The sequence below is a fragment of the Agaricus bisporus genome, assembly GCF_000300575.1.
Source record: "Agaricus bisporus var. bisporus H97 unplaced genomic scaffold AGABI2scaffold_6, whole genome shotgun sequence".
Classification (NCBI taxonomy): domain Eukaryota; kingdom Fungi; phylum Basidiomycota; class Agaricomycetes; order Agaricales; family Agaricaceae; genus Agaricus; species Agaricus bisporus.
In genome coordinates, this window is record NW_006267369.1 from 1,109,570 (window position 1) to 1,132,210 (window position 22,641).

Genomic DNA, 22,641 nt, shown 5'->3' on the forward strand with positions numbered 1-22,641 from the left:
TCTGATATTAACTACATTAATGAAGACAAAAATAGGGATAAAACTACATATACTAGTTCTGGATTGAAGCAATGTACTCTGCGATGAATGTGACGGGATAGTCATGGATAGAATGTCAGTCCTGGAAAGTCCGCAAGTGCAAAAAGACGCCATAAAAGAAAGAAAGAAAAAGAGAGAATCCATGGAGTAGCTATTGCACGATACAATTCCCCGATTGTTTTGATTCATGTTTGGATCTTGTCCTACGATTCGTATCTAAAGATAAGGATCCAGGAAGTATAGACGAAGCCGTACTAAGCTCCGCAAAATCATTCGTCTCCACATCGGATGTCGCTCCCGAAGGTGCTTGAGTTTTGATGGAGATAGTTTTCCTGCTTTTCACTTGCTCCATTTTATGGCCACTGCTGGAGGTCCTATCATGTGATGACGTCGTTCCTGCACCGGATACTCGGACATTGCGCCCCGTCTCTGCCGTGCTACTATTCAGGCTTTCAGCGGCTGTGGTAGCACTGCGCAAGCTACTGAGACCGGTACTCGTGCTGGTGTACGACCTGGGACGTTCTCTAGACCGTTTGTGCAAGACTGCGTGATTCTTGCGAGGTATCTGTGGTCTCTCTTCGAAATGCAGTTCACCGGATTTATTGACGGAAGTAGAAGGGACAGCCGTTCTTGAATCGAGATTGTCTGCTTCGGGAGCTTGGGTACCAGAAGTCAAAGCCGCTTCGTTTGTTAAGCTAGACCTAGAACGTTTGAAAGCTGCCATGAATTTGAAAGCTGTCGGAGGGGAGCTTGGAATGGGACTCGTGGAATGATATACGTGCTGGGTATCAAAACTAGTACGTGGGGTATTATGCGCGACATAGGGTATATCCGACATCGCTGTGGGCCCACACGGAATCTCGGGATGATCGAATAACGGGTTAGAATATAAACCGGCAGGGTTCCCCTGTTCCGCGTAGTGGGCATATAAGAGTAATTGTGAACGGAGGTCACAGGTTGGCGGCGCATTTGGTGCGCATTTAGAATGTGCGATCAAGCTGCACTCGGCACAAAGTACAGCACTCTTCTTCACATTCTCAAGGCAGACTCTACAAACCACAGCTAGAAACGTGGTTGAGCGAAAATTATGATGAGAGGAACGCGGGATGACTTACGTTTACTGAAGGTTGTCTTGACGAAGTTATGGTCGCTCGGATGGTATTCAGTATCACGAACAGGTGGTGCGGGTCGAATCGAAGCATTTGAAGTCCGCTTCCCAACGGGAGAGGCAGGTGGAACAGGAGATGGGCTTCCGGCAACGTCTCTCGGGAACTCTGTGGTCGTTGGCGATTCAGGCAGGCCCGCAAAATATCGCGTCATATCTGATTTCTGTAAATCTGCACTAACACGGCGAAGGAAGGGTATACTGTCTTGTGGCCGAAGGTCCTATATCGGGTTAGTCCACCGTGTATTTGGCACACGTAAAGCCATATCTCACCTTGAGGGCAACCCAGTTATTCTTTAACCAAGGATGTTCGCAGAGAAGTTCAGCATTCGGCCGCATTACGGGATTTTTATTGAAACACTGTTCCAGGAAGTCTTGCAGCAGCTCGGAACACCCTGGGGGAATAGGCATTTCGTCCTCGACTATTCGGAACATGACTGACAATGCAACAGAATAAGCGCGCCGCAGTAAGAATGGAAAGTAAAAATGAACGAACCGGTCATACTATTGGATATCTCCCCATAAGGGGGTCTCCCGGTCAGTAGCTCGATAACCGTACAACCCAATGACCAGATATCCGATTTAGTCGAAGCGCCCTTGAGCTCGATCACCTCCGGGGCCATCCAGTTCGGAGTTCCCGCTACATCGTTCTGAGTCTGTCGTTCCACTGCTCGTAGATTGAGTGAAACGCCAAAGTCTGATAGTTTGACATTTCCATTCTTCGTTGTAAGGATATTAGCGGCTTTCAGGTCACAATGGACAACATCGCTTTGATGGAGATAATGCAGTCCTTCAAGAATTTTAACGACATAGCTCGCTACCAACTTCTCATTGAGTTTGCCGAAAGCTTTGAGGGTATGTGCAAGCGATCCATTTTCGGCATACCTAGAAAATTCAAAAAACATCAAGGTGAGAATGAAATTAGAGAAAATAAAGTCGTACTCCAGAATGATATTGAGTGTATCATCATCACGCGTCATACCCTCATATTTGACGATTCCAGGATGCGACAAGCTCTTTAATAGATCAACTTCTCTCATCAATGTCGAAATTTCGTCCTCCTTCAAACCCTCCAACCGTAGCCTCTTCACCGCAACCATTTGACCAGTGGTGAGGTTGAGTGCTCTATACACGCTCCCAAACTGGCCTTTACCGATACAGTTGCCCAGTTGCTGAAGTAGAAGTTAGTGACCAATCAAATACATGATCCGCGATAACAAATCGGGTAAGGAAAGACAGGGGCTCTTTGGAGGGAGAGGGGGTTTGAAGAGGCAGTATGAATACAAAAACAACGAAGAATTACTTACAAAATGAGTCGGCGGCTTTCCCTCCTCCTTAACAACAAGCGTCTTCCTCACAGCACTCCCATCGGCCGAATCCCTCACCATCAGATCACTTGCACTCGCCAAAGCAGCATCTGCCCTTCCCAAATTCACCATACTCTCAATCCTGGATCTCACCGGTCTCGCACCAAGCTCGTCATACGAATTCGGTCTCAGCTTCACCCTGGAACTACCATTGATTTCACTCTGGAAACGTCCTCTTGGCGGGCGAGGTCGCTTCTCTTGTGCAGTAGCATCCGATGACTTCGCAGATTCCGCGGCGCCCAAGTTGGAAGCATCTCTAGTCGCTTTGATAACACTTTCTGTCCTCGGCGATGGCGATGGCGTATTTGAATGTTCTCCACGCGGAAATGGCACCGGTACAGGTTTGATGCCACTACTTCCCCTCCTCTCTTTCCTGATCCCGTCTGGTGACTTCTCTCGACTCTCACTCCCTTCCACATCCGGTGGGTATCTGGACAAATTATTGCTTGTTCGCGTTTGACTCAGCAGACTCTTGTTTGTACTCGTCCTTCGGACCACGAGCCTACTTCCAGACCCGGATGCCCCACGGACCCCATCTGGGCTGACATCCCTCCGTAATTGAGATGCCTCTTTTGGTAGTAAAGAAGACGATGAGCCAGACCCTGGTGTATCCAAACTGTGCCGGGACAAATGCGTCGGTCTCCTGGGAGCCAAGCAAGCAACTTCACTAGAGTCACTGAGACGTCTTCCTCCGTCCACTATTGCAAGCTTACTCGGAGGGGAAACCGACCGAGAGACAGGGGTAGGATATGAATGAGTGGGAGGTAAAGGATCACTGTTGAGGGGCGACGGTGATCGACTAATTGGATTTCGCATTTGAAATGCTTCTAAGAAGTCATCCGGCCATTTGGCTTTATGAAGGTGTACTGCATGGATCCTATCAGCCGCTTTCTCGCTTTCTTCGCCCCCTCCCCCTTTACCTCCTTTACCTTCACGTTGTTTTTGCCCTTTGGTCGATGACTCTTCGATGAGTGTTTTGCCCTTCGGGTCCCTTTGTCTCATCTTTTCTTTCCCCTTTCCCCTGCATGACAACAACCCACTCTCATCTGGCTCCTCCGCTACCCTCGTCAAATCAACTGCATGTCCATGGGTATTACTCCCCCTCCTCTCTCGGTGTCCCTTTGGTGGAGGTGTAGGCGGTGTTAACAATGACATTAAATCCATCTTCCCATTACCATCGGTCGATTCCTCCACGATATCAGCACCTTCGGCTCTTCCAATCGAAGGACTTTCAGAAGTCAAATCAGTCGTCATCGTCCTAATCGTTCCAAACTTGTTATTATCGCTGCTCCGCCCCACACGAGGAGAGTGATCGAGGATGCTTGACACTTGAGTAGTGATTGTCGTATCCGTCATCGCGGTCGACGCAACAGATTGCCGAGCATAACTGCTCTCGTTCGACAGACCAAATCCGACCGGAGACCCCAAAAACGACGAGCTTCCGACCGACGCTCTCGTCGATTCAGCCACCACGGAGTCTGTACGAGACAATCCGAGGTCATGTCGAAGAGCAGTAGGTGATCCAGGTTCGTAACGCATCCTTGAAGCTGTAGGGGAACTGGAAGGAACGGCAGCTTTCCTAGCCCATTCCGAAATTTCTTGATCATTACGTTCCTGGCGATTTCTTATAGTCCGAGCACGTAGTGGTGATTTTGGTGGTGGTTTGAGCACAAATGCTACTGGCGTGGATTTGACTACAACTTCCTCCCCCTCCGTGTTATCTACAGATTCCCGACCACCTTCCCTATCCGTCAAATCTCCCGGGGTCGTCATTTCCGAGTCTGATCCAAGAACGTTCACACCAGCCCGGTAATCCTTCGATTTATGCACCGGGCGCAATGGCGAAGTTGATACAAGGGCTTCCTCAGAACTATCGGATCGCAAGGGTGGTAAACCAGCAGGCGGACTATATCTTTTTCTAGGGGAAACAGACTGAGGTGACAGATTAGGTGTCGATGATGCCGCTCTACCGATTGAGCCTTTCATATATGGTCCTGGCACGGCTGAAGAGGTCGGTGATGCGCCTTTGGATCGTTGTGAAGCGCCTTTGATCCACTTGATACGCGAGGGAGCAGGCGTTTCGACGAATTGAATGAGGGCTATGATTGTATGCGCGACCCGGGCAAGCGATTCGCCTGTACCCTCGATCAAATCATCACGTTGAAATAAGTCTTCGCTGCCGAGCCCATAGGAAGCACACCCTGCAAGGAACCGAGTAACGTTGGACGATTTAATAAAGCCATCCTCACGAGGGTCAGGTCGAACAGCATTACCCCCACGAAGTTTGTTCATGAGCCTGCAAAGGAGAACATGGTCAAAATATGGTAAGCTTGGGCAGCGCAGCCGCACAGAGGGAGAAAGGAGAAAAATATATCTATCACTCACTGGCATAGCACAAAGCCATCCCTTAAAGCTTCGCAGAAAGCCCGTCTTTCCCTCTCTTCTCCCACACCACTCGATCCGTTGGAGCTTATGCCAGAGGTAGACGAATTAAGGTTATTGGAGGAGCTAATACTACTCATACCCCAGACTCGCTCCAATCTCGCCAGTGGCTGCATTCGTATCTCAACGGCCTCCCAGTCCCGCTTCGCTTGGTCCGATCTACTTATAAATGACGGTGGACGAATCATTTCCTTGCAAAGCATCGACGCCGCCTTCCGTATCCGTTCACGATGCTCAGCATTATACGACGGTGATATTAATGATGCTGATGAGATATTATAGTGACGATTCTGAGCATAGGATCTTTGTTGGGGCGATATAGGACGAGGACGAACAGGCGTTGGAGATTCAACACGACGATCCACAGGCGAACCTCGCGAAGACAAGCGGGATGTTTCTCCGGAATTTCGGCGCGGAGAATCGACTGAAGGCCGACGAGAAGAGTCAATGGAAGACCGCCGAGGAGCATCGACAGATGACCGCCTATGTGACGGTGAACTGGAAGGTAGATGTGACGTAGAGCTGGACGTCAGGCCCCTGGTTGTCGGAGTAAAGACGCGAGGATGTGTGGGAGAACGTGCTCTGAGAGGGCTAGTGGGGCGGGCAGTTCTGGTAGTGGAAGATTCCGAACGGGCGGCAGGTGGAGCGAAGACGAGTCTCCCACGATGTGCAGGTGGAGATGGTGAGGGAGTCTCGGGAAGAGAGTCCGTGTCCATCGAAGGGCGGGGGCTCTGGGAGTCGGGGTGACGAGAAGATCCTCGAGGAGGGTTTTTGAGAGTGGGAGCTGGATCTGGAGGATTCGATTTCGTTGCACGATGACGGGTGGAAGGGTTGCGAGTTTGTCGTTCTCTTCTCGACACAGGACTACCTGTTTCTGGAGAATGGGGCTGCAGGCTCACTCGCTTTGAGCGATCTCGCGTAGGAGATACTAGAGCAGCGGCACCAGAAGAGGAGGAGGCCAGAACTGAGGGTTGTGACTTTGGTGACGGAAGGGCCTGTGATGAGAGGTGAAGCGCTGGTGAAGATAAAGACGCGCCCCTGAGGGACGGAGCAGTATAAGTGGTCCTGGTAGCAGCTCTGTCATTATGATCCGCAGAGTTTCCTTGAGATAACTGGGAGGATGACTCTTTGCGAGCGCGGCGAAAGGTAGTCCCAAGCTTGCCAAACACGTTCATGCGGTCCCTCTCTTTCGGCACATCTTCGACCGTAACGACTTCCTTGCCTTTCCCTTTTAAAGTAATAGTTGCGGCGGGGTCATCCGCCTCTGAAGCGGGGGACTTCTTGGAGCGAGTTGCAGTGCGGATGGTCTGCTTAAGTGAAGAGAGACGGGTGAATGTGCGGGATGAACCGTCGAGGACGAGTGGGGGGGATGCCGGTAATGAAGGGATCTGAGGAGTGGTGCGTTGGTGGGGAGGCATGATTACGACAGAGAAGATTTTGTTGTTTGAAGGGAGGCGGAGGCTACAGCCATTGACCAAGGGAGGAGGGCAGGGCGGCGGGATCGGCGGGACGGAAGATCAGGCTAAGGAAGAAGATGAGTGGATGGTATTGAAAATGATTCAAACCTACCCGGCCGGAGAAAGTCAGTGCAAAGGAGAAGAGAGCGAGGCCTGGCGCACCACGACCATGCCTTGTAGAGTTGCTGTCATCTCCAAGCCGATGTTCCCGTTTTGTTTCTATTTACTGTTAGACACGCTTCAGGTTCGTCCCGGAAGCTCGCCTGTTTTGCAGCGTGTTTCGTGGCGATCCCACACCACCACCTTCTCTCCGGCTCTCTTCACTAATTTGGTATCCCAAAGATCACACAGACCCTATATCTGTATGCCTCGCTGTAACTCCACCCAAAAACATAAATGTCACACGTACTTATCCGTCCTTCTCAGCCGTTACAGTGCATGTCGCCACTGTTGTTAGCTACCATAATACACACTCTTATTGCCGATCGTCTCCACAGTATGGACGATTGCCGAACCGTCTTGATGATCGCAAAGTCAACTGAAATATGAGATTCCATATCGGTAGCAGTTACGAACTCACTATTCCAAGCTATGACGCTGAACCTCCGTCACGGCGATCACACCATGATGGTTCCGATATCGCCAGAAGATGGCATGTCAGGCAACCGCATCATGCGCCCCATAAGCATATGGTAATACCGCGACGTTTGCTCGAGTCAGGGATACTCCAAATCACGAGCCTCGGTCCCAGCTTCTGGCCTGGCAGGGTCCTTCGCTGGACCATGTCACGCCCACGCTGTACCCACGTGATGGGAAACTGCACAACGACGCACCCACAGTGGTTAGTCAGCAATTTTCTCTGGTAGATCTGCAACATCGTACTCGCTCTCGCATGACCACCCGCGCCCGTACAAGAGCTGCAGCGGCGGCGGCAGCGGCAGCAGCAACCTCTTCTCCCGCACCTCCACAACCGCTGTCCCAGCCCACCCCCAAGGCAAAAGCAAACTCCACCCGGAAATCTGCCGCAACACCCGTTTCTGTCAAGCAAGAGCACCCGCACCCTGCAGATCCGTCGGATAAAGAAAACATCAAAAATACCACAACACCTTCCAGAGCTCCCACCACCAAGAAACAAAAATCATCAAGACCAATCAAAACCGCGTATTGTACGTGCACGAAAGGAGACGATGGCTCACCTATGATTAGATGTGCCGAATGTAAAATATGGTGCGTGCAAACCTCCGTGTGCGTTTTCACAACCCACCGCTCACACAGAGACATAGGTACCACTTTATCTGTGTTGATCTGACCGAACACGAGGCGGAGGAGATAAGTGAGTAATGTCTCACCATCCAGCTGGACCACCAGTCTAACACCTCTCTTTCTAGATGTATATATATGCCCCCTCTGTACCCAGTCTACAGGTCGAAAAACAGCTAGTAAGTCCAACGCGCGACATACCCTTCCCCTCCGCCCTTCCGTATTCCGTATGTCCAGTACCCAGAGAAAAGCAATTTCACAATCCGAAATCTGTTCTCGTATTGAACTCTTCAATTTGCTGTGTAACTTTCGCCATTTATTGCATCGCGCCCCCTCTCCTCCCAGTATATCGAGGGGCGACTGCCTTCCGTCATGCATATCAACCTGAGCTACGTATAGTGTGTATTTGTAACACATGTCCTTCGCCGTCTCCCTTGCCATCCTCGTGTATCGTGGGTCCATGGTTGATTGGATGGGTTGCTTGAGGAGCATGTCTTGCGCCGATTTAGCGCCTGTGGTGGCTTGCTTTCCCCTGAGACCAAGTTCCTCGGTCACTGAGTAGCATAGCTAATTTTAAGGCAATATCTCGTGCATTATTCGGTTGGAGGTGGCGAAAGTTACACATTTGGCGCATTTTAAAAGTGAAATTGCTCATTTCTCAGTACTGCACGGATGCTTTTCTCTTTCTTCGCTTTCATTGATCTCATCTGGGAAGAACTGCTGACTGACTATATATCAATTTTTAGTGACATGGGAAGGCGCTGAAGCACTCGATGACTGCGGCAGTGATGTGGAAACAGCTGCACCCAAAGCAACGGCGCAGAAGGCGAAGAAGCAGAAGCTATCCGTCTCCACGAAGGTGGCTCCCTCCGTCCCCCCGCTCCACCCCCCGCCCTCCTCAGAAGAATCAGATAATGAGAGTGAAGATGATTATGTAGCCGAGCAGGATACAACCAAAGCTGCCAAGTCTAAAGGAAAGGTAATATCCTTTACTCTATCATCAATGAATTCACATGCTCAAAATTTTCACAACGTAGCGCCGTCTTCGCCATCGTTCTTCCTCCAACTCAGATTCTAATAACTCATCCGATGATGAAGCCACACGCAAGCGCAAAACGAAAAGTCGTCGAATTTCAAGGTCCCTAACCCCTGTTTCACCAGTGGTACCATCCGCCAAGTCTCGTCTCAAACGAAAGTCAAGTATAGCAGAATCACCCCAGAGCCCGATCAAGCGCAAGAAGACTGAAACCGCCACAGATGACCCCGTTCGGAAATATTGTCTTGGGAAGCTGGAAGAAGTCTTTCGCCAAGTGTTCTTCAGGTATCCTCATGTTCGTCAGGACGCCTCCATGGAGGTTGAAAGTGATCATGAGCAATCTACAGATGAGGTTATCTTCAAGAAATTGGAAGATATGACTGACGAGGAGAAAGAGGCTTTGACGAATGCTAGTAAACGTTTTACCGCTGAACTTGAGCAGTGTATATTCGACATTTATTCGGAACCTGATAAGAATAATGCACCGCATCCTGGTGGCAAATACAAGTAAGCTTTCAAGGCATCCTACCTGATTTATTTTTAACCACTGTCTCTAGGGATCGCTTCCGTATGCTGCAGTTCAATCTGAGCAAATCCGACCGGACTGTTATCCATAAACGCATCATAAGTGGCCAAATTTCACCAAAGGAGATTTCTATGATGTCTTCGACCGACCTCGCAGATGAAGAAACCAAACAACACATTAAGATCGCGGAGAAAGAATCTCTCGCGCAGACAATTCTAGAAAAGCCCGTTGTTCCGCGCGCCAAGATCACACATAAGGGTTTGCAGGATATTGAAGATGTCACCGGAGAACACGCACGGATCAGAGAAGCCGAGCGACAAAGGGAGCGAGAACAGGAGGAAGAGGAGAGGAGAGAGCGTGAAAAGAGGGAAAGATTGAAGGCTGTTGAGAAACAGAGACAACGAACGCAATCTCTTAGTCTTCCGCCAGAATCTCCAGTCGTATCGAGTCACAGCCCTGTCGGTATCACGGATAATGGCGCTTCGAGTTCGTCATGGGGTGCTCCTCCTCCTATCCCTTCGCATGTCCTACAACAAGGGACATCTACGGTTGGCGACGATATTCTTCCCAGCCAGTCAATTAGCAGACCGCTGTTCCCGAACATTGTCACTGACGCGGAAATGGGGACCGCTGCTCCGGAACCGGAATTGAATCTGGCTGACTTGATTAATATAGATGAAGATGGAGGAGAACAAGAAAGCAGTAGCGGGAATGGGATCAGTGGGCCTGCGAATGCAGAGGACGAGTTAGGGTCTGGTGTTGCGCCCACTCCGGTCACGGATCAGTCCACTGAACCAAATGGCGGCACTTCCGAAAAGAGCCATGCCCCTGCCCTGCAGACGATCTCCGGACTGGGACAAATCACGGCTTCACCCAGCAGTCCAATGACTCCTGTCGTTGGCATTTCTCCATTTTCATCATCACGACCACGAGGATTGTCGTTTGACCTAAATTCGCTCTGGTCCGGTCCGAATCACGATGATATGTCTCATACACCCGAGTCTCCGACTGCAGCTGGAAAAGAAGCCGAAGCGAAGAGTGTTGATAATGGCGATTCCAAAATGGGGACTACTGGTGGAGGCGAGACCAAGGCTTCGAGCGTTTTGGGTCCTGAACGCATCGAAGTCGCCAACGACGATGATTTTGATATGTTTCTGGAAGAGAAAGACGAAACTTTGGAAGCGCGGCCTGGTCCGGCAGGATCGACCGAACCCGAACCTTCTGTGAGCCAAGACCCTGAAGCTATATTTGAGACTATTCAACAGTGTTGGACGGGCAAGGTAAAGTTCATTGCACGTAGGGTCTTGCCGACTCATCTGACTGATCTGATATATATAGATTCATATGCCACTTGACTCAGCGGCGCCTCAGTCAACGACTGTGCGTGCCAGGCAGATTGGTGGGCGGGTTCTCGGTTACCAATCTACTTGGTGGAAGACATTATTCCCTTCAGAAGAACTGAGAATTGATGGCCGCGTGGCGACTCAGAGCTCTTCGGAATTCTTGACTCAAGTTCGCCTGAATCCCGCCAAAGAACTGATTGCAGTTGCTTTTTCGCCAGTCGCTGAAGGTTCTAAAGCTGATTTTTACGCACTCACCGGTTATCTCAAATCGAGAGAGTAAGTTTTTCCTTCTCGAATCTGGCTTTCAGATGTTAACTGCGTGTTTTTACAGTCGTCATGGACTTATATTTCCCTGGGGTCAAAGACCAAAGGATTGGGCACCAGGACGTGAATTGTATCTCATACCTTTGCTCTCAAGTGAACCTTTACCACTATACATCGAACTTTTGGATGAACTCAAGATTCCGAAAACCAGGAAAAGCGATTATATGATCGGAATATGGGTCTTAGGAAGAGGGAAACTTAATGGTCCTCCTCCTGTACTACCTTCAGCTACTCCCGCATCTGCCCCATCTGCATTGACGCCGACAGCCCCTCCTGTTCCGCCTCCTATGATCCCTAATATTCCGACGCTACCTCCTCACCTCTCAGCTTCCACTCCATCTCTTCCTCAGTCTCTACCCAATCTTTTGGGCGCGATTACTACTCCGCCTCTAGGTTTGCCACCACAAGTCAATCAAGCTGCACTTGCAAAGGAAGTGGCGTCTCTCTCACAGGATCAAATTCAGAATCTATTGAAATCATTATCTACTACAAGCCTTCCTTTCAGTACACCGACTCCTGGCGCACCTTCTCAGGTGCAACCTTTTCACAGTGGACCATCACCACCACCACCTCATCCTCAATGGCCCGGTTTTCCCATGGCGGGTCCTCCGCCTCCCCCTCATGGAGGGTATCCTCCTCCAGGATTTGGTGGTCCCAGACCATCACTTCCTCCGCCCCCTCCATCACATGGACCACCGATGGATGATCGCCGAGATTCTTATCCTCCGCCGCCTCATGGTCCTCATCATGGCGGAAGAGGTGCTGGAGATCGTGATCGAGATCGTGGTAGTGGCTGGCGCGGTGGTCGTGAAGGTAGACAACACCGCGGTCGCGGGAAACACCGTGGTGGCGGCGGCGGAGGTGGCGGAGGTGGAGGTGGAGGCGGGGGAGGACCAAATCTGCCACCCCGACCTGTTGATTCTGGTTGGCCGAGAAGGCAAAAGGGTGATGACGGGAGTGGAAGAAGTCCTGGCCGTCGCTGGTAAAGATCTTGGGAGTTTAGCATTCTCGGTATAAAGGATTTTTTTTGCCTGGGCTTTTATCATTATTATAATTTTTCGTTCTCTTTTTCGTCCTCCCTTTTTTTGAAATCCCCCTTTGCTATGTATATGTATGCGCTGTTGGGACTATATGGGGATCATATATGGCATGTACTGTAGTGGTATTCATGGCATAGTCAGATACGAGTCAGGTTGTGACTCTTCATGCTTCATTTTCCATCTCTCACTTTGATAATGGACATGATTCTACTGGCAGTGCGACATGACACACTTCTGAGAAAGTACAAGTGTAAAACCCCTCCAAAAATACATCTTTATGTTCTCTTCTTTTTTTCAATCGCGAATCTGGACCTTGATTGCACCTTGAGTTGGATCAGCGGCTACGTGGAAAGCATCGATGGCATCTTCGAGTGCGAAACGGTGAGTAACTAATGGTTTGACATTGACGAGACCTGAAGAGATCAGACGAATGGCCTTGGGGTATTGGTTGGCATAACGGTAGAGGAAGCCGACGTCGATTTCGTTGACACTGAGGTGCATGAATGGAAGCTAGAAAGTGTATGTAAGAAATCTCATGCTTGTCTCGTGGACGGCTATCAGCTAGAAACATACAATCTGTTCGCTCTTCCCAACACCAATAATAAACAATTTCCCACCGAACTTTAGTGACTGGTGACGATCATAACACCCTTGTCAGCGATCGACAAGCGAAATGGGAGGGAATTCAGATGCGTACGTATGCTGCTGTGTGAATGCTACTCTCAACACCGGTACATTCCAATGTGACTGTCAATTGGCAACCCGCAGCTTTCTTGACCTCTTCAGCTTGTTCTTTCGCTGTCAATTCTTTCTTAATCAAAACGGTGCGGACACCCGGAATGAGTTTTTTGGCGAAATCCAGACGAGACTGGAAGAGGTCGGTTATGACTATAGGTTCCGCTCCTGCTGCTCGAGCAGAGAGAAGGGTGACTAGACCGATCGGTCCTGCGCCACTGCATTACATGGCCGGATTGTTACAACAATAAGTCAAGGTTCATGTGAAATTAAAGAGGGAACATAGGGTGAACGCACCAAATAAGAAGTGGGTCTCCGAGGCGCAGGCCTGCACGTTCTATTCCTGCCAAGGCTACTGACAGAGGCTCACACAGGGAGCCTTCCTCAAATGAAACGTTGTCGGGAAGGCGGTGTAGCCATTGAGCGGGATGCAGATGCCATCGTGTCAGAGTACCTAGAAGCACACTTAACAAATAATCACACAAAGCTGATCGTGGACGTACCGTGGTAAGGTGGCGTAGAGAAGAACACGACGTCAGGACAACCGTTATACCTTCCTAACCTGCAGGCATCACAAGAAGGTTGAGAGCACGGAACACCAGCTTCGATCGCAACCCTGTCTCCTGGCTGCCACTGTGTGACACCTTCGCCTACTTCAACAATCTCACCGGCACTTTCATGTCCTGATCCACACTAATTGCAACCACGCCCATCTTAGAAACATTACTCATTAATGAGATTCGCTAGACCCTCTCACCTCGTCAGAAAGGACCATAGAATCACCAATTCTCCCATGCTTCCAAAAATGCACATCACTCCTACACAGGGTCCGATCAGAGTCCATTCAGATGACAGATGAACTGAAAACATCTTCGACTTTGTATCGAAACGACCTACCCGCAAATACCAGTAGCACGTACGTGCAGTAATACTTGTCCAGGACCTGGTTTTGGCCTAGGCTTTTGCACAAGATGTATTTCATGAGCAGGATTATAAAACGCGGCAATGTTTGCTCCTGGAACAGGCTTCTCTCCTTTCTGTAAGACCTTAAAATCTGCATGTTCTAGGACTCTGCGAGGATCATATACTCCTGCATTGCCTGTCATAACCATTGCGATATTCTAGTCGAGGGCGGACAGGGTACTGGTGATTCTGGCAGAGGCGAACAAAAGAGAGCCTTGGCGGAGGGTAAAGATTGCGTGCGCAGTGTGAACGTGATTATACCTTTTATCAGTTGAACCAATGGAGCTGTGAACTACACGATGAAGCAGTCGACTTAGGGTCTTGTGTCCAGGTCACAGGTGGCTCTAATGCGGGCCGCCCCCGATCCGCCGTCCCTTTTTCTTCCACCGAAATAAAAAAGTGTGTGAATATATCCGAGATACATTAGCTTCCAAATTCAATTGACAATTAGTGACAAGAATAACCTGTAGAAAAAAAAGGAGAAACACGAAAAAACCTAGTGATTATGCCAATTACTTCATACTCAGAATTCTTCATAATAAGTATTGTTTAAAAGACGATTCTCATGATTAGGAACCAGTGAAACGTTTGAAGGTAAAACTAGAAGACGCAGTCAGCATTGTTCTCAGATAAAAATCTCGAACAAAGTATACAAACCCTAAAAATGCCAAATCCTTCTCAGCCCCAACACCTTCAACTTTGTCAAGCTGATCGGGCATATTGCCTAGATCGTCTGTTGGGAAATACGACGTGTCCGTGATGGATTGAAGACGAGGAACGAATGGAGGCTCGATCTGTCGCAGTGAATTCCAGTCTGCACCGTAGAAAAATGGGTGGGCTTTGATTTGGTGCACATTCAATCGCGATTCGCTCCAGTTCATCATGCTATATCGGGGATAAGTCATTATATACTCTCAAAAGGCCAGTTGGACCAGGAAATTACCTGCGTATCAACTCTTCACCTTCTCTAGAGATATAAACTTCTTCAGGGAAAAAGAGGTATTTCGGCCAATCCACGATCTTCTTATAAGTGTCTCCTGGATTGTCTGAGCAGAACGGCGCATAGCCTACGAGACATTCAAAGAAAATAGCGCCCAGCGACCACCAGTCACATTCTTTTCCATAACCTTGCATCATGAAGACCTCGGGTGCAATCTGCAAAACGATTAACACATCAGGTGGGTGTAAAAAGCTGCAAACGTACATAGTCCGGTGTCCCAACAGTTGAATAGGCCTGGTAACGTGGGTCAATCGCTTTCCTTGAGCCTGATAGATGAGTAAACTTACGAGCTTTCTACGGTTGGCTTTCCAAGTTGCAATTTGCTCTCGACTCATTGTGAGATTGATTGGATTGACTTGCACACTGTTACGCGCCGGGTCTCGACCCTTCTCTTGTTCTATGTATTTCTTGTAGTACTCTGGATCAGACCCTTTATGCAAGCCGGTGGACAAGCCAAAATCGGAGAGTTTGAGATGCCCATTACGGTCAATCAGGACGTTGTCGGGTTTGATGTCGCTGTTGTAGAATAATGACAAAAATTAGGCTCGACAAGGCGAATTTATTGAAAACAATCAAGCGCACCGGTGAATGTATCCGAGGTTGTGCACTGCTTCGATGGCGAGAATACATTCTGCCATATAGAAGCGTGTAACGTCTTCCGAAAATACGTCGTACTTCATCAACATGGTCATGAGGTCTCCTCCTGGGAGAAACTCCATGATGAGGTACAGGTAGAGTGGGTCTTGGAATGAATAGAATAGCTGAACGACCCAAGGCGATGTTGATTCCGCAAGTACATCACGCTCAGCACGGACGTGCGCCAACTAAGTGCAGTGTTAGCTCGATATTCGCGCTAGGATGTAATGAAACACGCCTGATCTCGCTTAAGCATCTCTGCCTTTTGAAGACTCTTCATGGCATAGACTTTCGCTGTGTCAGTCTTCTGCACGAGACGAACCTAGGCACATATTGATTGAAACTCTGACTGAAGGGTCGGGATTCTCAACTGCTAACCTCACCAAAGGCACCCTTCCCGATGACCTTGACAGTACGGAAGTCAGACAATTTGATTTTAGTCCTCCGAAGGCGGAGTTGTTGCGACTCGGATTTAGTATATTTACGGATTTCGCGCTCCTTCGACTCTGGCGTGTGGAGCTGTACAAGTCTTGTTTCGAGCTCAATGCGGCTGTATAAGTTCAGGTTAGTTGGGAACTCGAGGGAAACAGCGGCGCGTTGACATGCCGGGCATTGCGTTCAATTGCCGCGTCGACCGCGACTTTATAGAAGGATTCTAGCTTGAGCTTGGCAGCGGTGGATCTGGCAACGGCATCGTTGCTGAAATCATTTGTAGATCGTTCAAAGTAGACATCTGAAAGGGAGCTGAGAACTGGACACGGACAGTAAGTCGAGAAACGCACAGTCGTCTGAGCGCTGAGGATCTGCCTGCTGGGCATTGCTTGTGCGGCTGGCGGAGGAGGTGTACATGGGGGGTAGTCAAGCTGGTTCAGCTGCTGATGGCTATTCTATAGTATTATCCCCACGCACCTTCCTCCCGTGACTCTCCCTCAAACACCCATGCCCGACCTCACCCTCGATACCCTCATCGACGATGGCGACTACCTCGGCTCAGAGCGTGCCAGACTCGAGAACAAAGTCATCCTCGACGAGCTCGAGCGGAAAAAGAAAGCACGCTCCTTGGCCGTTCCAACAGACGACACTCGCGTTCGCGCCCGGCTAAGGGAAATTGGCGAGCCCATTACATTGTTCGGTGAACGTGTGCGTATCAGGCCCACTCATCCGACGTATCCATTCAACTTTCCTTCAGGCTGCCGATCGTCGAGACCGTCTCATATACGTCCTCTCCCAAATCAATGCGGCACGCGGAGAAGATGCCCTGCCAATAGAATCCGAATCCTCAGAAGAAGAAAGTGAAGATGTTCGTATAATCTCCACCACTTTGACTGTTTATTAATATCTTTAAAGGAGGAAGAATTTTATACACCTGGATCCCTCGAACTACTCGAAGCCCGCAGGCGAATAGCAGAATTTTCTCTGCCCAGGTCGGCTCCTTCGCGTCTCCTCTGGACTATTGCTAACAGTATCCTTTCTTTCCCCCTTGGAACAGAGCTCAAAATCGAGTCGCCCGGCAGCGATTAGATAGCAGAATGGAACTTGGAAAAATTGTTGACACGAGGAAGAAAGTATTCAACGAAGTCAAGGTTAGTACGTTCCATGATGCCCGCAATTTCCACTGACATGAATTACTAGAAATTCTCCAATTTAGGTTCTCAGATTGGCGACGAACGACCTATTGCTCAAGTTCGGTTTTCGCCCAACAATGAAATACTGGCGACTGGTAGTTGGTCGGGGACAGTCAAACTGTGGAATGTCCCTGCTTGCACAGAAATGCGCTCCCTCAGAGGTGAGTCTGTCGCACGTTCCTCGCTGTAATATTCTATACGTCGTGTTTTAGGGCATAGTGACAAAGTCAGTGGTGTTGCATGGCACCCTCAATCCACATTATCTCAAAATCCAGATGTAGTCAATCTTGCTAGCGGCGGGGGTGAAGGAAATGTCAATCTCTGGTCTATGAGCAGGTAAAATCACATTTGTCAGCCTGACGCTAGATCTTTTTCTAACTCAAGTGTTCACTCAGTGATCAACCTCTTTCAGTTCTCAAAGGCCACCAGGACAGAGTATGTCGCGTGGCCTTCCATCCATCAGGAGATTACGTTGCTAGTGCCAGCTTTGACACTACTTGGCGCCTCTGGGATGTCAACACCTCCAAAGAATTAATGTTACAGGAGGGACACTCAAAAGAGGTTTTTACTGTCGAATTCCAGGATGATGGCGCCTTGATTGTTTCTGGGTTTGTTTTGGTCCCAAATTTCCCGATTCACATTTCCTAAAAAATATCTTAGTGGTCTGGACGCCATCGCGCGTGTTTGGGACTTGCGCACAGGAAGAACGGCTATGATTCTTGATGGGCACGTTCAAGCCATCTATTCTATTGCTTTTTCTCCAAACGGGTCTGTAAGCATTCCCGAGTTTTAGTTCAGCTTACTCATCCTTCATTAGATACCAAGTCGCGACAGGTGCAGGTGACGACACCATACGCCTATGGGATATTCGATCTCTTAAAGCGCTCTATACTATTCCTGCTCATTTGTCTAACGTCTCTGATATCCGATTCTTCCGCGCCAACGATCTCTTCTTCAAACCTGTCAAGGTAGATGAAGATATTGATATGAATGGAATGGACGAAGACCCTAAACAACGCGATTCCACCGAATCTGAAAATAAAGAGGAAGCTGATATTACAACGAAGGGATTCACACAAGATGAATGGCGATACCGCTCGGGTTTGTTCTTTGCCAGTGCTGGCTATGACGGACTTGTGAAGCTTTGGAGTGCGGACGATTGGCAGCTGTTGAGAACGCTTACAACAGATGCGGGAAAGGTCATGAGTGTAGATATCTCGAGCGATGGAGGGATGGTTGCTTCTGGAACGTACAATAGAAATTTTCAATTGTATACTCCCGAAGATTAGGGTAGAATTGCAATCTCATCGCCGACCATTGGCTTTTACTATTACAGCTACAAAATAATTCGGATTGAAGGTAAGGAAGGTTGTGCGTATTCTTGCTATGAACCTCGGAATCCACCACGACCACGGCCACCACCACCACCACCACCACGAAACCCGCCGCCGCCTCTACCACCACCACCGTAACTACCTCCACCTCCACCATAACTACCTCCCCCTCCACCATAACTACCACCACCTCCACCGAAACCACCACGGCCACCTCTTCCTGGAGGACCGCCTCTACCGCCTCTACCGCCTCGTCCTGGCGGCCCCCCTCTACCTCCACCGCGTTGAAATCCTCCTCTGCCTCCTCTTGCCCCTCCCCTTCCACCTGCTGCACCACCTCGTCCGCGCCCTCGTTCTATGATTGAAAAAACCACAAAATTAGTCAAAAAAAATGTAAAAGAGCAGCAAGCAAGTGCGATTCCGTACTTGTTACGCCTAAAAGCAAAGAGGGGAGATGATTATTCAGTCAAGCCGTCGACTCTTTTTCAGTTTTAGCACGTACCACCAGCAACTTTCGGTCTTGGTAAAAACCTTTCAATCGGTAAAAGTTTATCGCCTCCAATATACACCTTATCACCCTTTTTGAAACTGCTTGCAACCATTCCTTCACCCATCTTGATTGAGAAGTAAACTTCATTGATGGGTCCAAGGATTTCATCGACTTTGCCAATCATGGACTTGTTTTGTAGGTAGATGGGGGCATTGAAGTAAGGAACTTTGTCGGGCATTGTTGAAGAACATAGCATTTCGTCTTCAACGGCATGTATGAACGATCCCATTTCTGTTTGGTTTTGGCACGGGGTATCGTAAGACTATGAGAATGTTATAGTAGACGGATGAGCGTACCGAGAACATGCTCCGGAGGGCCAGCATCGAAACGTTGGAAGCCTCCCCGGCCTATCTGACGTTAGCCAGGGATAAACGAGTGTGAAAGGGCCAGAGATATACCTCCACGGAATGAACCACCACCGCGACTCATACTTAGACGTGAACGTTTGCTTGAGGATAAAATTTGTTGATTGGCTACTTCTAAATTAGGAAGTTGTTCCTCAGGCCTCAGGCCTCATTGGACTCTACTGCGCTTTTCGTCGTGATTTGTAGACGAATCATCCGGAATATATATAATAAGTGATACTAACACAGCTTCGAAAACGATATGAAAACATGAATATGTCCTTTCAGATAATCCCATCCCGTACCTTGGTAAATGGGTGGGTGGTAGATCAACACTTGTCAAGGTAGGAAACGGACCTTTTGCATAAATCCTGACACTCGACCAATGTCCACGACCTGTGCTTCACTTTCCACCGCAATAACGAGATTCTCTAGCATCTGGTGTATGTCAGCACAATCAAGAACCCCAGCATCAAGGACATCACTTACATCTTCCACTTTATCGATGGGTATACCAGTACAAAGCGCTACAATTTTTTTACATTGATATTCTTTTTCCGCACTCGCACCCTGTAAACTCGTCAACCTGGCTTTTACCAAGTCTTCCATTCTTTGATGCCAAATTTTCATCCGTCTCAGCCGCACCAGAGTAGCAGCAGAATCCCCCGTGGGAATCGGTGGTTCTGCATCTACATTCACTGAGATATCCACTGCACCTCCAATTCCAACCATAGTCGATCCAAGACCTCGATACTGAAAGGCCGAACCCGCCGCGTCTCGTGCATCCTTACCAATGAGATCCGTACGTCCAGTCCAGTCGAACTGGTCCTCATCTACGAGTGCCTTTTCGACGTTTCGGACGCGTTGATTTATTTGATCTAGTTCTGCACAACGAGACTGCCAAGTTTGGATTTGTTTTCGCTTGTCAGAGAGTTCCCGTGTCGCAGCACGTAAATGTGCTTGTGTCACGTCAAGAGTGTCTTGCTTTGCTTTGAGCTCGGATTGAAAGTCAGTACTCAGACTTTGAATCATCGCAGTCATATCTAGGGGGAATATCCATGTCATATTAATGCCGAACTATGAGATGATAAGACTTCGACGTGCCTGCGATGACATCTTGACTCTTTTGTACGGGTGCGGGAGGGCCACTTCGAAGTGATGAGAGAATGTCTTCGGCTTTTGACCCAGCGCTTAGCTCCTACATCGAAGGGCATCAGTTTCATTTAGTATCTCGAGCGCTGAAATATACCTCTGTTTCAACGCCAAAATCACCAGGTCGTAATCCAAGTTTGTTGGGCAACGTTCGATTTGCATTGACATCCAACAAGGTCCTCACAAGGCTTCGGTTCCCGACCCTCGCAGCAATATTCAATGCCGTATCACCGTGTTCGTCTTGTAGGTCCACCAGAGAACGAAAATCTCCACCTTGGTGTTGTGCAATCCAATACAATATTTGATCAAGGTAATACCGCGCAGTTCCTGCTCGCCCCTTTACCCCCGCTAGAGCCGCTACGTGGTGCAGAACAGACTTCTTTGAAGTATCCAGGGTGCGTATTGATTGATGCAATGACATGACAAGAGAATTAAAACATTGCTGGTCAGCGTTATGCGTCGCCAAGCAGGCACGGATGAGTGGTGTCTCGCCAAGATAATTACCACGGTGGATGTCCGCACCATGCGTAATCAGAGAATCGACCACTCGCTGACGTGCCAGGCTAGCCGCAAGGTGTAATGCAGTGTGACCTTGGTCGTCTAGTATTATGTCAATGTCAAAAACGCTGGGATTAATATTTATTGAGGGGTCCGATCCTATTTCACGGAGAAGATCAATTACATGACCCGGATCGTCGCGTTGGCAGATTGCAGCCAGAACAGCCGCACGTCGATTGTCTTTCAGAGGAGCAGCCAAATCCAAACCACGCGAAGTAGAGGGCTTTGACGCGAACCGTGTGGCATAAGTGGCAGATCCCGTGCTGCCATCCAAATGCATAGATTGTGTGCTCGGCGGCCGAGAAAGGCCATTAGACGTAGGTTGAGTGGATTGAAGGGATGTCAATTGTGTCTGTGACGATGCAGGAAAAGATTCAGTCTGGGATGTAGAATAATGGGAAGGTGAATCATCGCGACGGAGTCGTTTCGCAGGCGAAGGATTGTCTTCACCATTCGCCGGAAGAACATTCGAAGGGGAGCGAACATCTGCATCGAAATAAGATGATAAGATCAATTATGCATGCCTTGGGAATCAGGGCTTACCGCGGGCGGAGAGCATGATGGCGTCGGCATCCGCTTCGGAACGATTCCGCTTGAGGGAAGTAGGAGGAGGCGTTGGCGAAAATGGGCCCTGCGAATAACCTTGAGAATATAAGGGAGAGGATGCACCGAAGCCCTGCGCTTTAGCTATTAAATCCGAGGTGGATGGAGTGAAAAGACCTTGGGCACGACCTTGATTGAGAAGACGAAGGGCAGAACCAGGCATGATAGGCGGCGGAGCGAGCGTTGACGGTATTGTTGACGCATAGTTGCCATGACCAGAATTGTTCAGGTTAGAATATGATGACGAGGCAGAGAGGGGACGCGGAGACGTCGTGCCAGTGGGGGTGGTGACGGGAAGAGAAGCGAGAGAGTTGGTCGACGGCTGGAAATCGAAAAGGGGAGATAATAATGGAGCTACGCCATATTGAAGTGCAATATCACGACCTCGTTCAAGCGGTATCCTACGGCGGTGCACAAATGGTCAAGGATGTGATAAATTGAATTGCAGAATTAATACAAACCAAGTGCCTTGGTATTTGCCATATCCACCCTGGACAATCTCATGCTTACCAGGAAGTATTTCTTTTTCTAGGATTTTTGTGCGGCGACCTTTGTCGACACCTGCGACTTTAAGAATCTGTGTCGCGTTGACATAAGAGTCGTTGCGTCTGCGCATAACCGCGATGCCGCGGACCATGCATTCATAAACCTGAGAGACGCGACCGTGTCAAAGGGTGAATTGGAGGCGGTTTAGGTCGCACCTGGACAGAGGAATAGACAGCATTGTATATTTTAACAGGTTGGTTTGGGTTTCCAGGCAGCCTAGATGCCGACTGCATGGTCGATGGGACAGAGGACGGGGGGAACGGCGAGCTGAGGTGATTGATGCGAGGTCATGTGCCTTTATGACCGACGCGACAACGCGTGAAATTGTCAACTCATCCAAACAAAACAAACCTCCGACGGTGTGGAAATATGTGAAATGATATATATTTGTCGACACAAGACTTATGAAGCGATTTGCAACTTTCTTATTGGCCCTATTCCCTGGTAAGCGCAGTCAAAGGCGCCCACGGCCCCACACATCCACTAGGACATCACATGATCAAATATCATATCTGCCGCCGTTTTCTGAGTTCTACCTCTGACATCATGGCGGAGGATCGCCCAGAACTTGAATCTCTACTTAGCACGTTAGTCAT

The 22,641-nt window shown here is 49.1% G+C and overlaps 7 protein-coding genes across 7 annotated transcripts; 2 read left to right on the forward strand and 5 right to left on the reverse strand.

The window, feature by feature from the left end:
* Positions 1 to 168: 168 nt before the first annotated feature.
* AGABI2DRAFT_178864 (hypothetical protein) lies at positions 169 to 6,892 on the reverse strand. Its single transcript, XM_006461823.1, has 7 exons — positions 4,957 to 6,892; positions 2,512 to 4,867; positions 2,147 to 2,376; positions 1,701 to 2,089; positions 1,478 to 1,641; positions 1,155 to 1,425; positions 169 to 1,101 (listed from the first exon to the last, which is right to left on the reverse strand). Exons 1-7 carry the CDS (start codon positions 6,429 to 6,431, stop codon positions 191 to 193), a joined length of 5,796 nt encoding a protein of 1,931 aa, XP_006461886.1. The 5' UTR covers positions 6,432 to 6,892; the 3' UTR covers positions 169 to 190.
* Positions 6,893 to 7,340: 448 nt separating this feature from the next.
* On the forward strand, positions 7,341 to 8,643 carry AGABI2DRAFT_193247 (hypothetical protein; the record flags this gene model as incomplete). Its single annotated transcript, XM_006461824.1, has 4 exons — positions 7,341 to 7,697; positions 7,754 to 7,803; positions 7,859 to 7,909; positions 8,477 to 8,643. Coding segments are annotated over exons 1-4 (603 nt in total), but the record flags the coding sequence as incomplete, so codon positions are not given.
* Positions 8,644 to 10,992: 2,349 nt separating this feature from the next.
* On the reverse strand, positions 10,993 to 13,921 carry AGABI2DRAFT_193249 (hypothetical protein). Its single transcript, XM_006461825.1, has 7 exons — positions 13,632 to 13,921; positions 13,492 to 13,552; positions 13,238 to 13,427; positions 13,032 to 13,188; positions 12,697 to 12,952; positions 12,573 to 12,629; positions 10,993 to 12,509 (listed from the first exon to the last, which is right to left on the reverse strand). The coding sequence occupies exons 1-7, from the start codon at positions 13,844 to 13,846 to the stop codon at positions 12,294 to 12,296; spliced, it is 1,152 nt and encodes a 383-aa protein (XP_006461888.1). The 5' UTR covers positions 13,847 to 13,921; the 3' UTR covers positions 10,993 to 12,293.
* A 162-nt stretch (positions 13,922 to 14,083) lies between these two features.
* AGABI2DRAFT_185974 (hypothetical protein) lies at positions 14,084 to 16,274 on the reverse strand (the record flags this gene model as incomplete). The annotated part of the gene is made up of 10 exons (XM_006461826.1): positions 14,084 to 14,297; positions 14,355 to 14,582; positions 14,641 to 14,852; positions 14,902 to 14,931; positions 14,985 to 15,213; positions 15,280 to 15,521; positions 15,572 to 15,655; positions 15,712 to 15,883; positions 15,940 to 16,066; positions 16,271 to 16,274. 10 exons carry the CDS (start codon positions 16,272 to 16,274, stop codon positions 14,267 to 14,269), a joined length of 1,359 nt encoding a protein of 452 aa, XP_006461889.1. The 3' UTR covers positions 14,084 to 14,266.
* On the forward strand, positions 16,273 to 18,627 carry AGABI2DRAFT_205888 (hypothetical protein; the record flags this gene model as incomplete). The annotated part of the gene is made up of 9 exons (XM_006461827.1): positions 16,273 to 16,473; positions 16,523 to 16,633; positions 16,681 to 16,757; positions 16,823 to 16,916; positions 16,966 to 17,119; positions 17,171 to 17,294; positions 17,354 to 17,566; positions 17,619 to 17,726; positions 17,776 to 18,627. The coding sequence occupies 9 exons, from the start codon at positions 16,273 to 16,275 to the stop codon at positions 18,245 to 18,247; spliced, it is 1,554 nt and encodes a 517-aa protein (XP_006461890.1). The 3' UTR covers positions 18,248 to 18,627.
* A 156-nt stretch (positions 18,628 to 18,783) lies between these two features.
* AGABI2DRAFT_71325 (hypothetical protein) lies at positions 18,784 to 19,184 on the reverse strand (the record flags this gene model as incomplete). Its single annotated transcript, XM_006461828.1, has 2 exons — positions 18,784 to 19,073; positions 19,139 to 19,184. Coding segments are annotated over 2 exons (336 nt in total), but the record flags the coding sequence as incomplete, so codon positions are not given.
* Positions 19,185 to 19,525: 341 nt separating this feature from the next.
* On the reverse strand, positions 19,526 to 22,278 carry AGABI2DRAFT_71368 (hypothetical protein; the record flags this gene model as incomplete). The annotated part of the gene is made up of 8 exons (XM_006461829.1): positions 19,526 to 19,624; positions 19,676 to 20,263; positions 20,301 to 20,384; positions 20,436 to 21,159; positions 21,256 to 21,382; positions 21,539 to 21,900; positions 21,961 to 22,148; positions 22,201 to 22,278. 8 exons carry the CDS (start codon positions 22,276 to 22,278, stop codon positions 19,526 to 19,528), a joined length of 2,250 nt encoding a protein of 749 aa, XP_006461892.1.
* Positions 22,279 to 22,641: the final 363 nt, after the last annotated feature.

Coding starts and splice junctions, on each gene's coding strand:
- AGABI2DRAFT_178864 (XM_006461823.1), bottom strand. CDS start 6,431: ATGCCTCCCCACCAACGCACCACTCCTCAGATCCCTTCATTACCGGCA. Junction 2,377..2,511: donor GAAAGCCGCCGACTCATTTT/GTAAGTAATTCT, acceptor CTTCTACTTCAG/CAACTGGGCAACTGTATCGG. Junction 1,642..1,700: donor GATATCCAATAGTATGACCG/GTTCGTTCATTT, acceptor TTGCATTGTCAG/TCATGTTCCGAATAGTCGAG.
- AGABI2DRAFT_193249 (XM_006461825.1), bottom strand. CDS start 13,846: ATGGTTATGACAGGCAATGCAGGAGTATATGATCCTCGCAGAGTCCTA. Junction 13,189..13,237: donor CTCTACGCCACCTTACCACG/GTACGTCCACGA, acceptor GTGTGCTTCTAG/GTACTCTGACACGATGGCAT. Junction 12,510..12,572: donor TTGGGAAGAGCGAACAGATT/GTATGTTTCTAG, acceptor TACACTTTCTAG/CTTCCATTCATGCACCTCAG.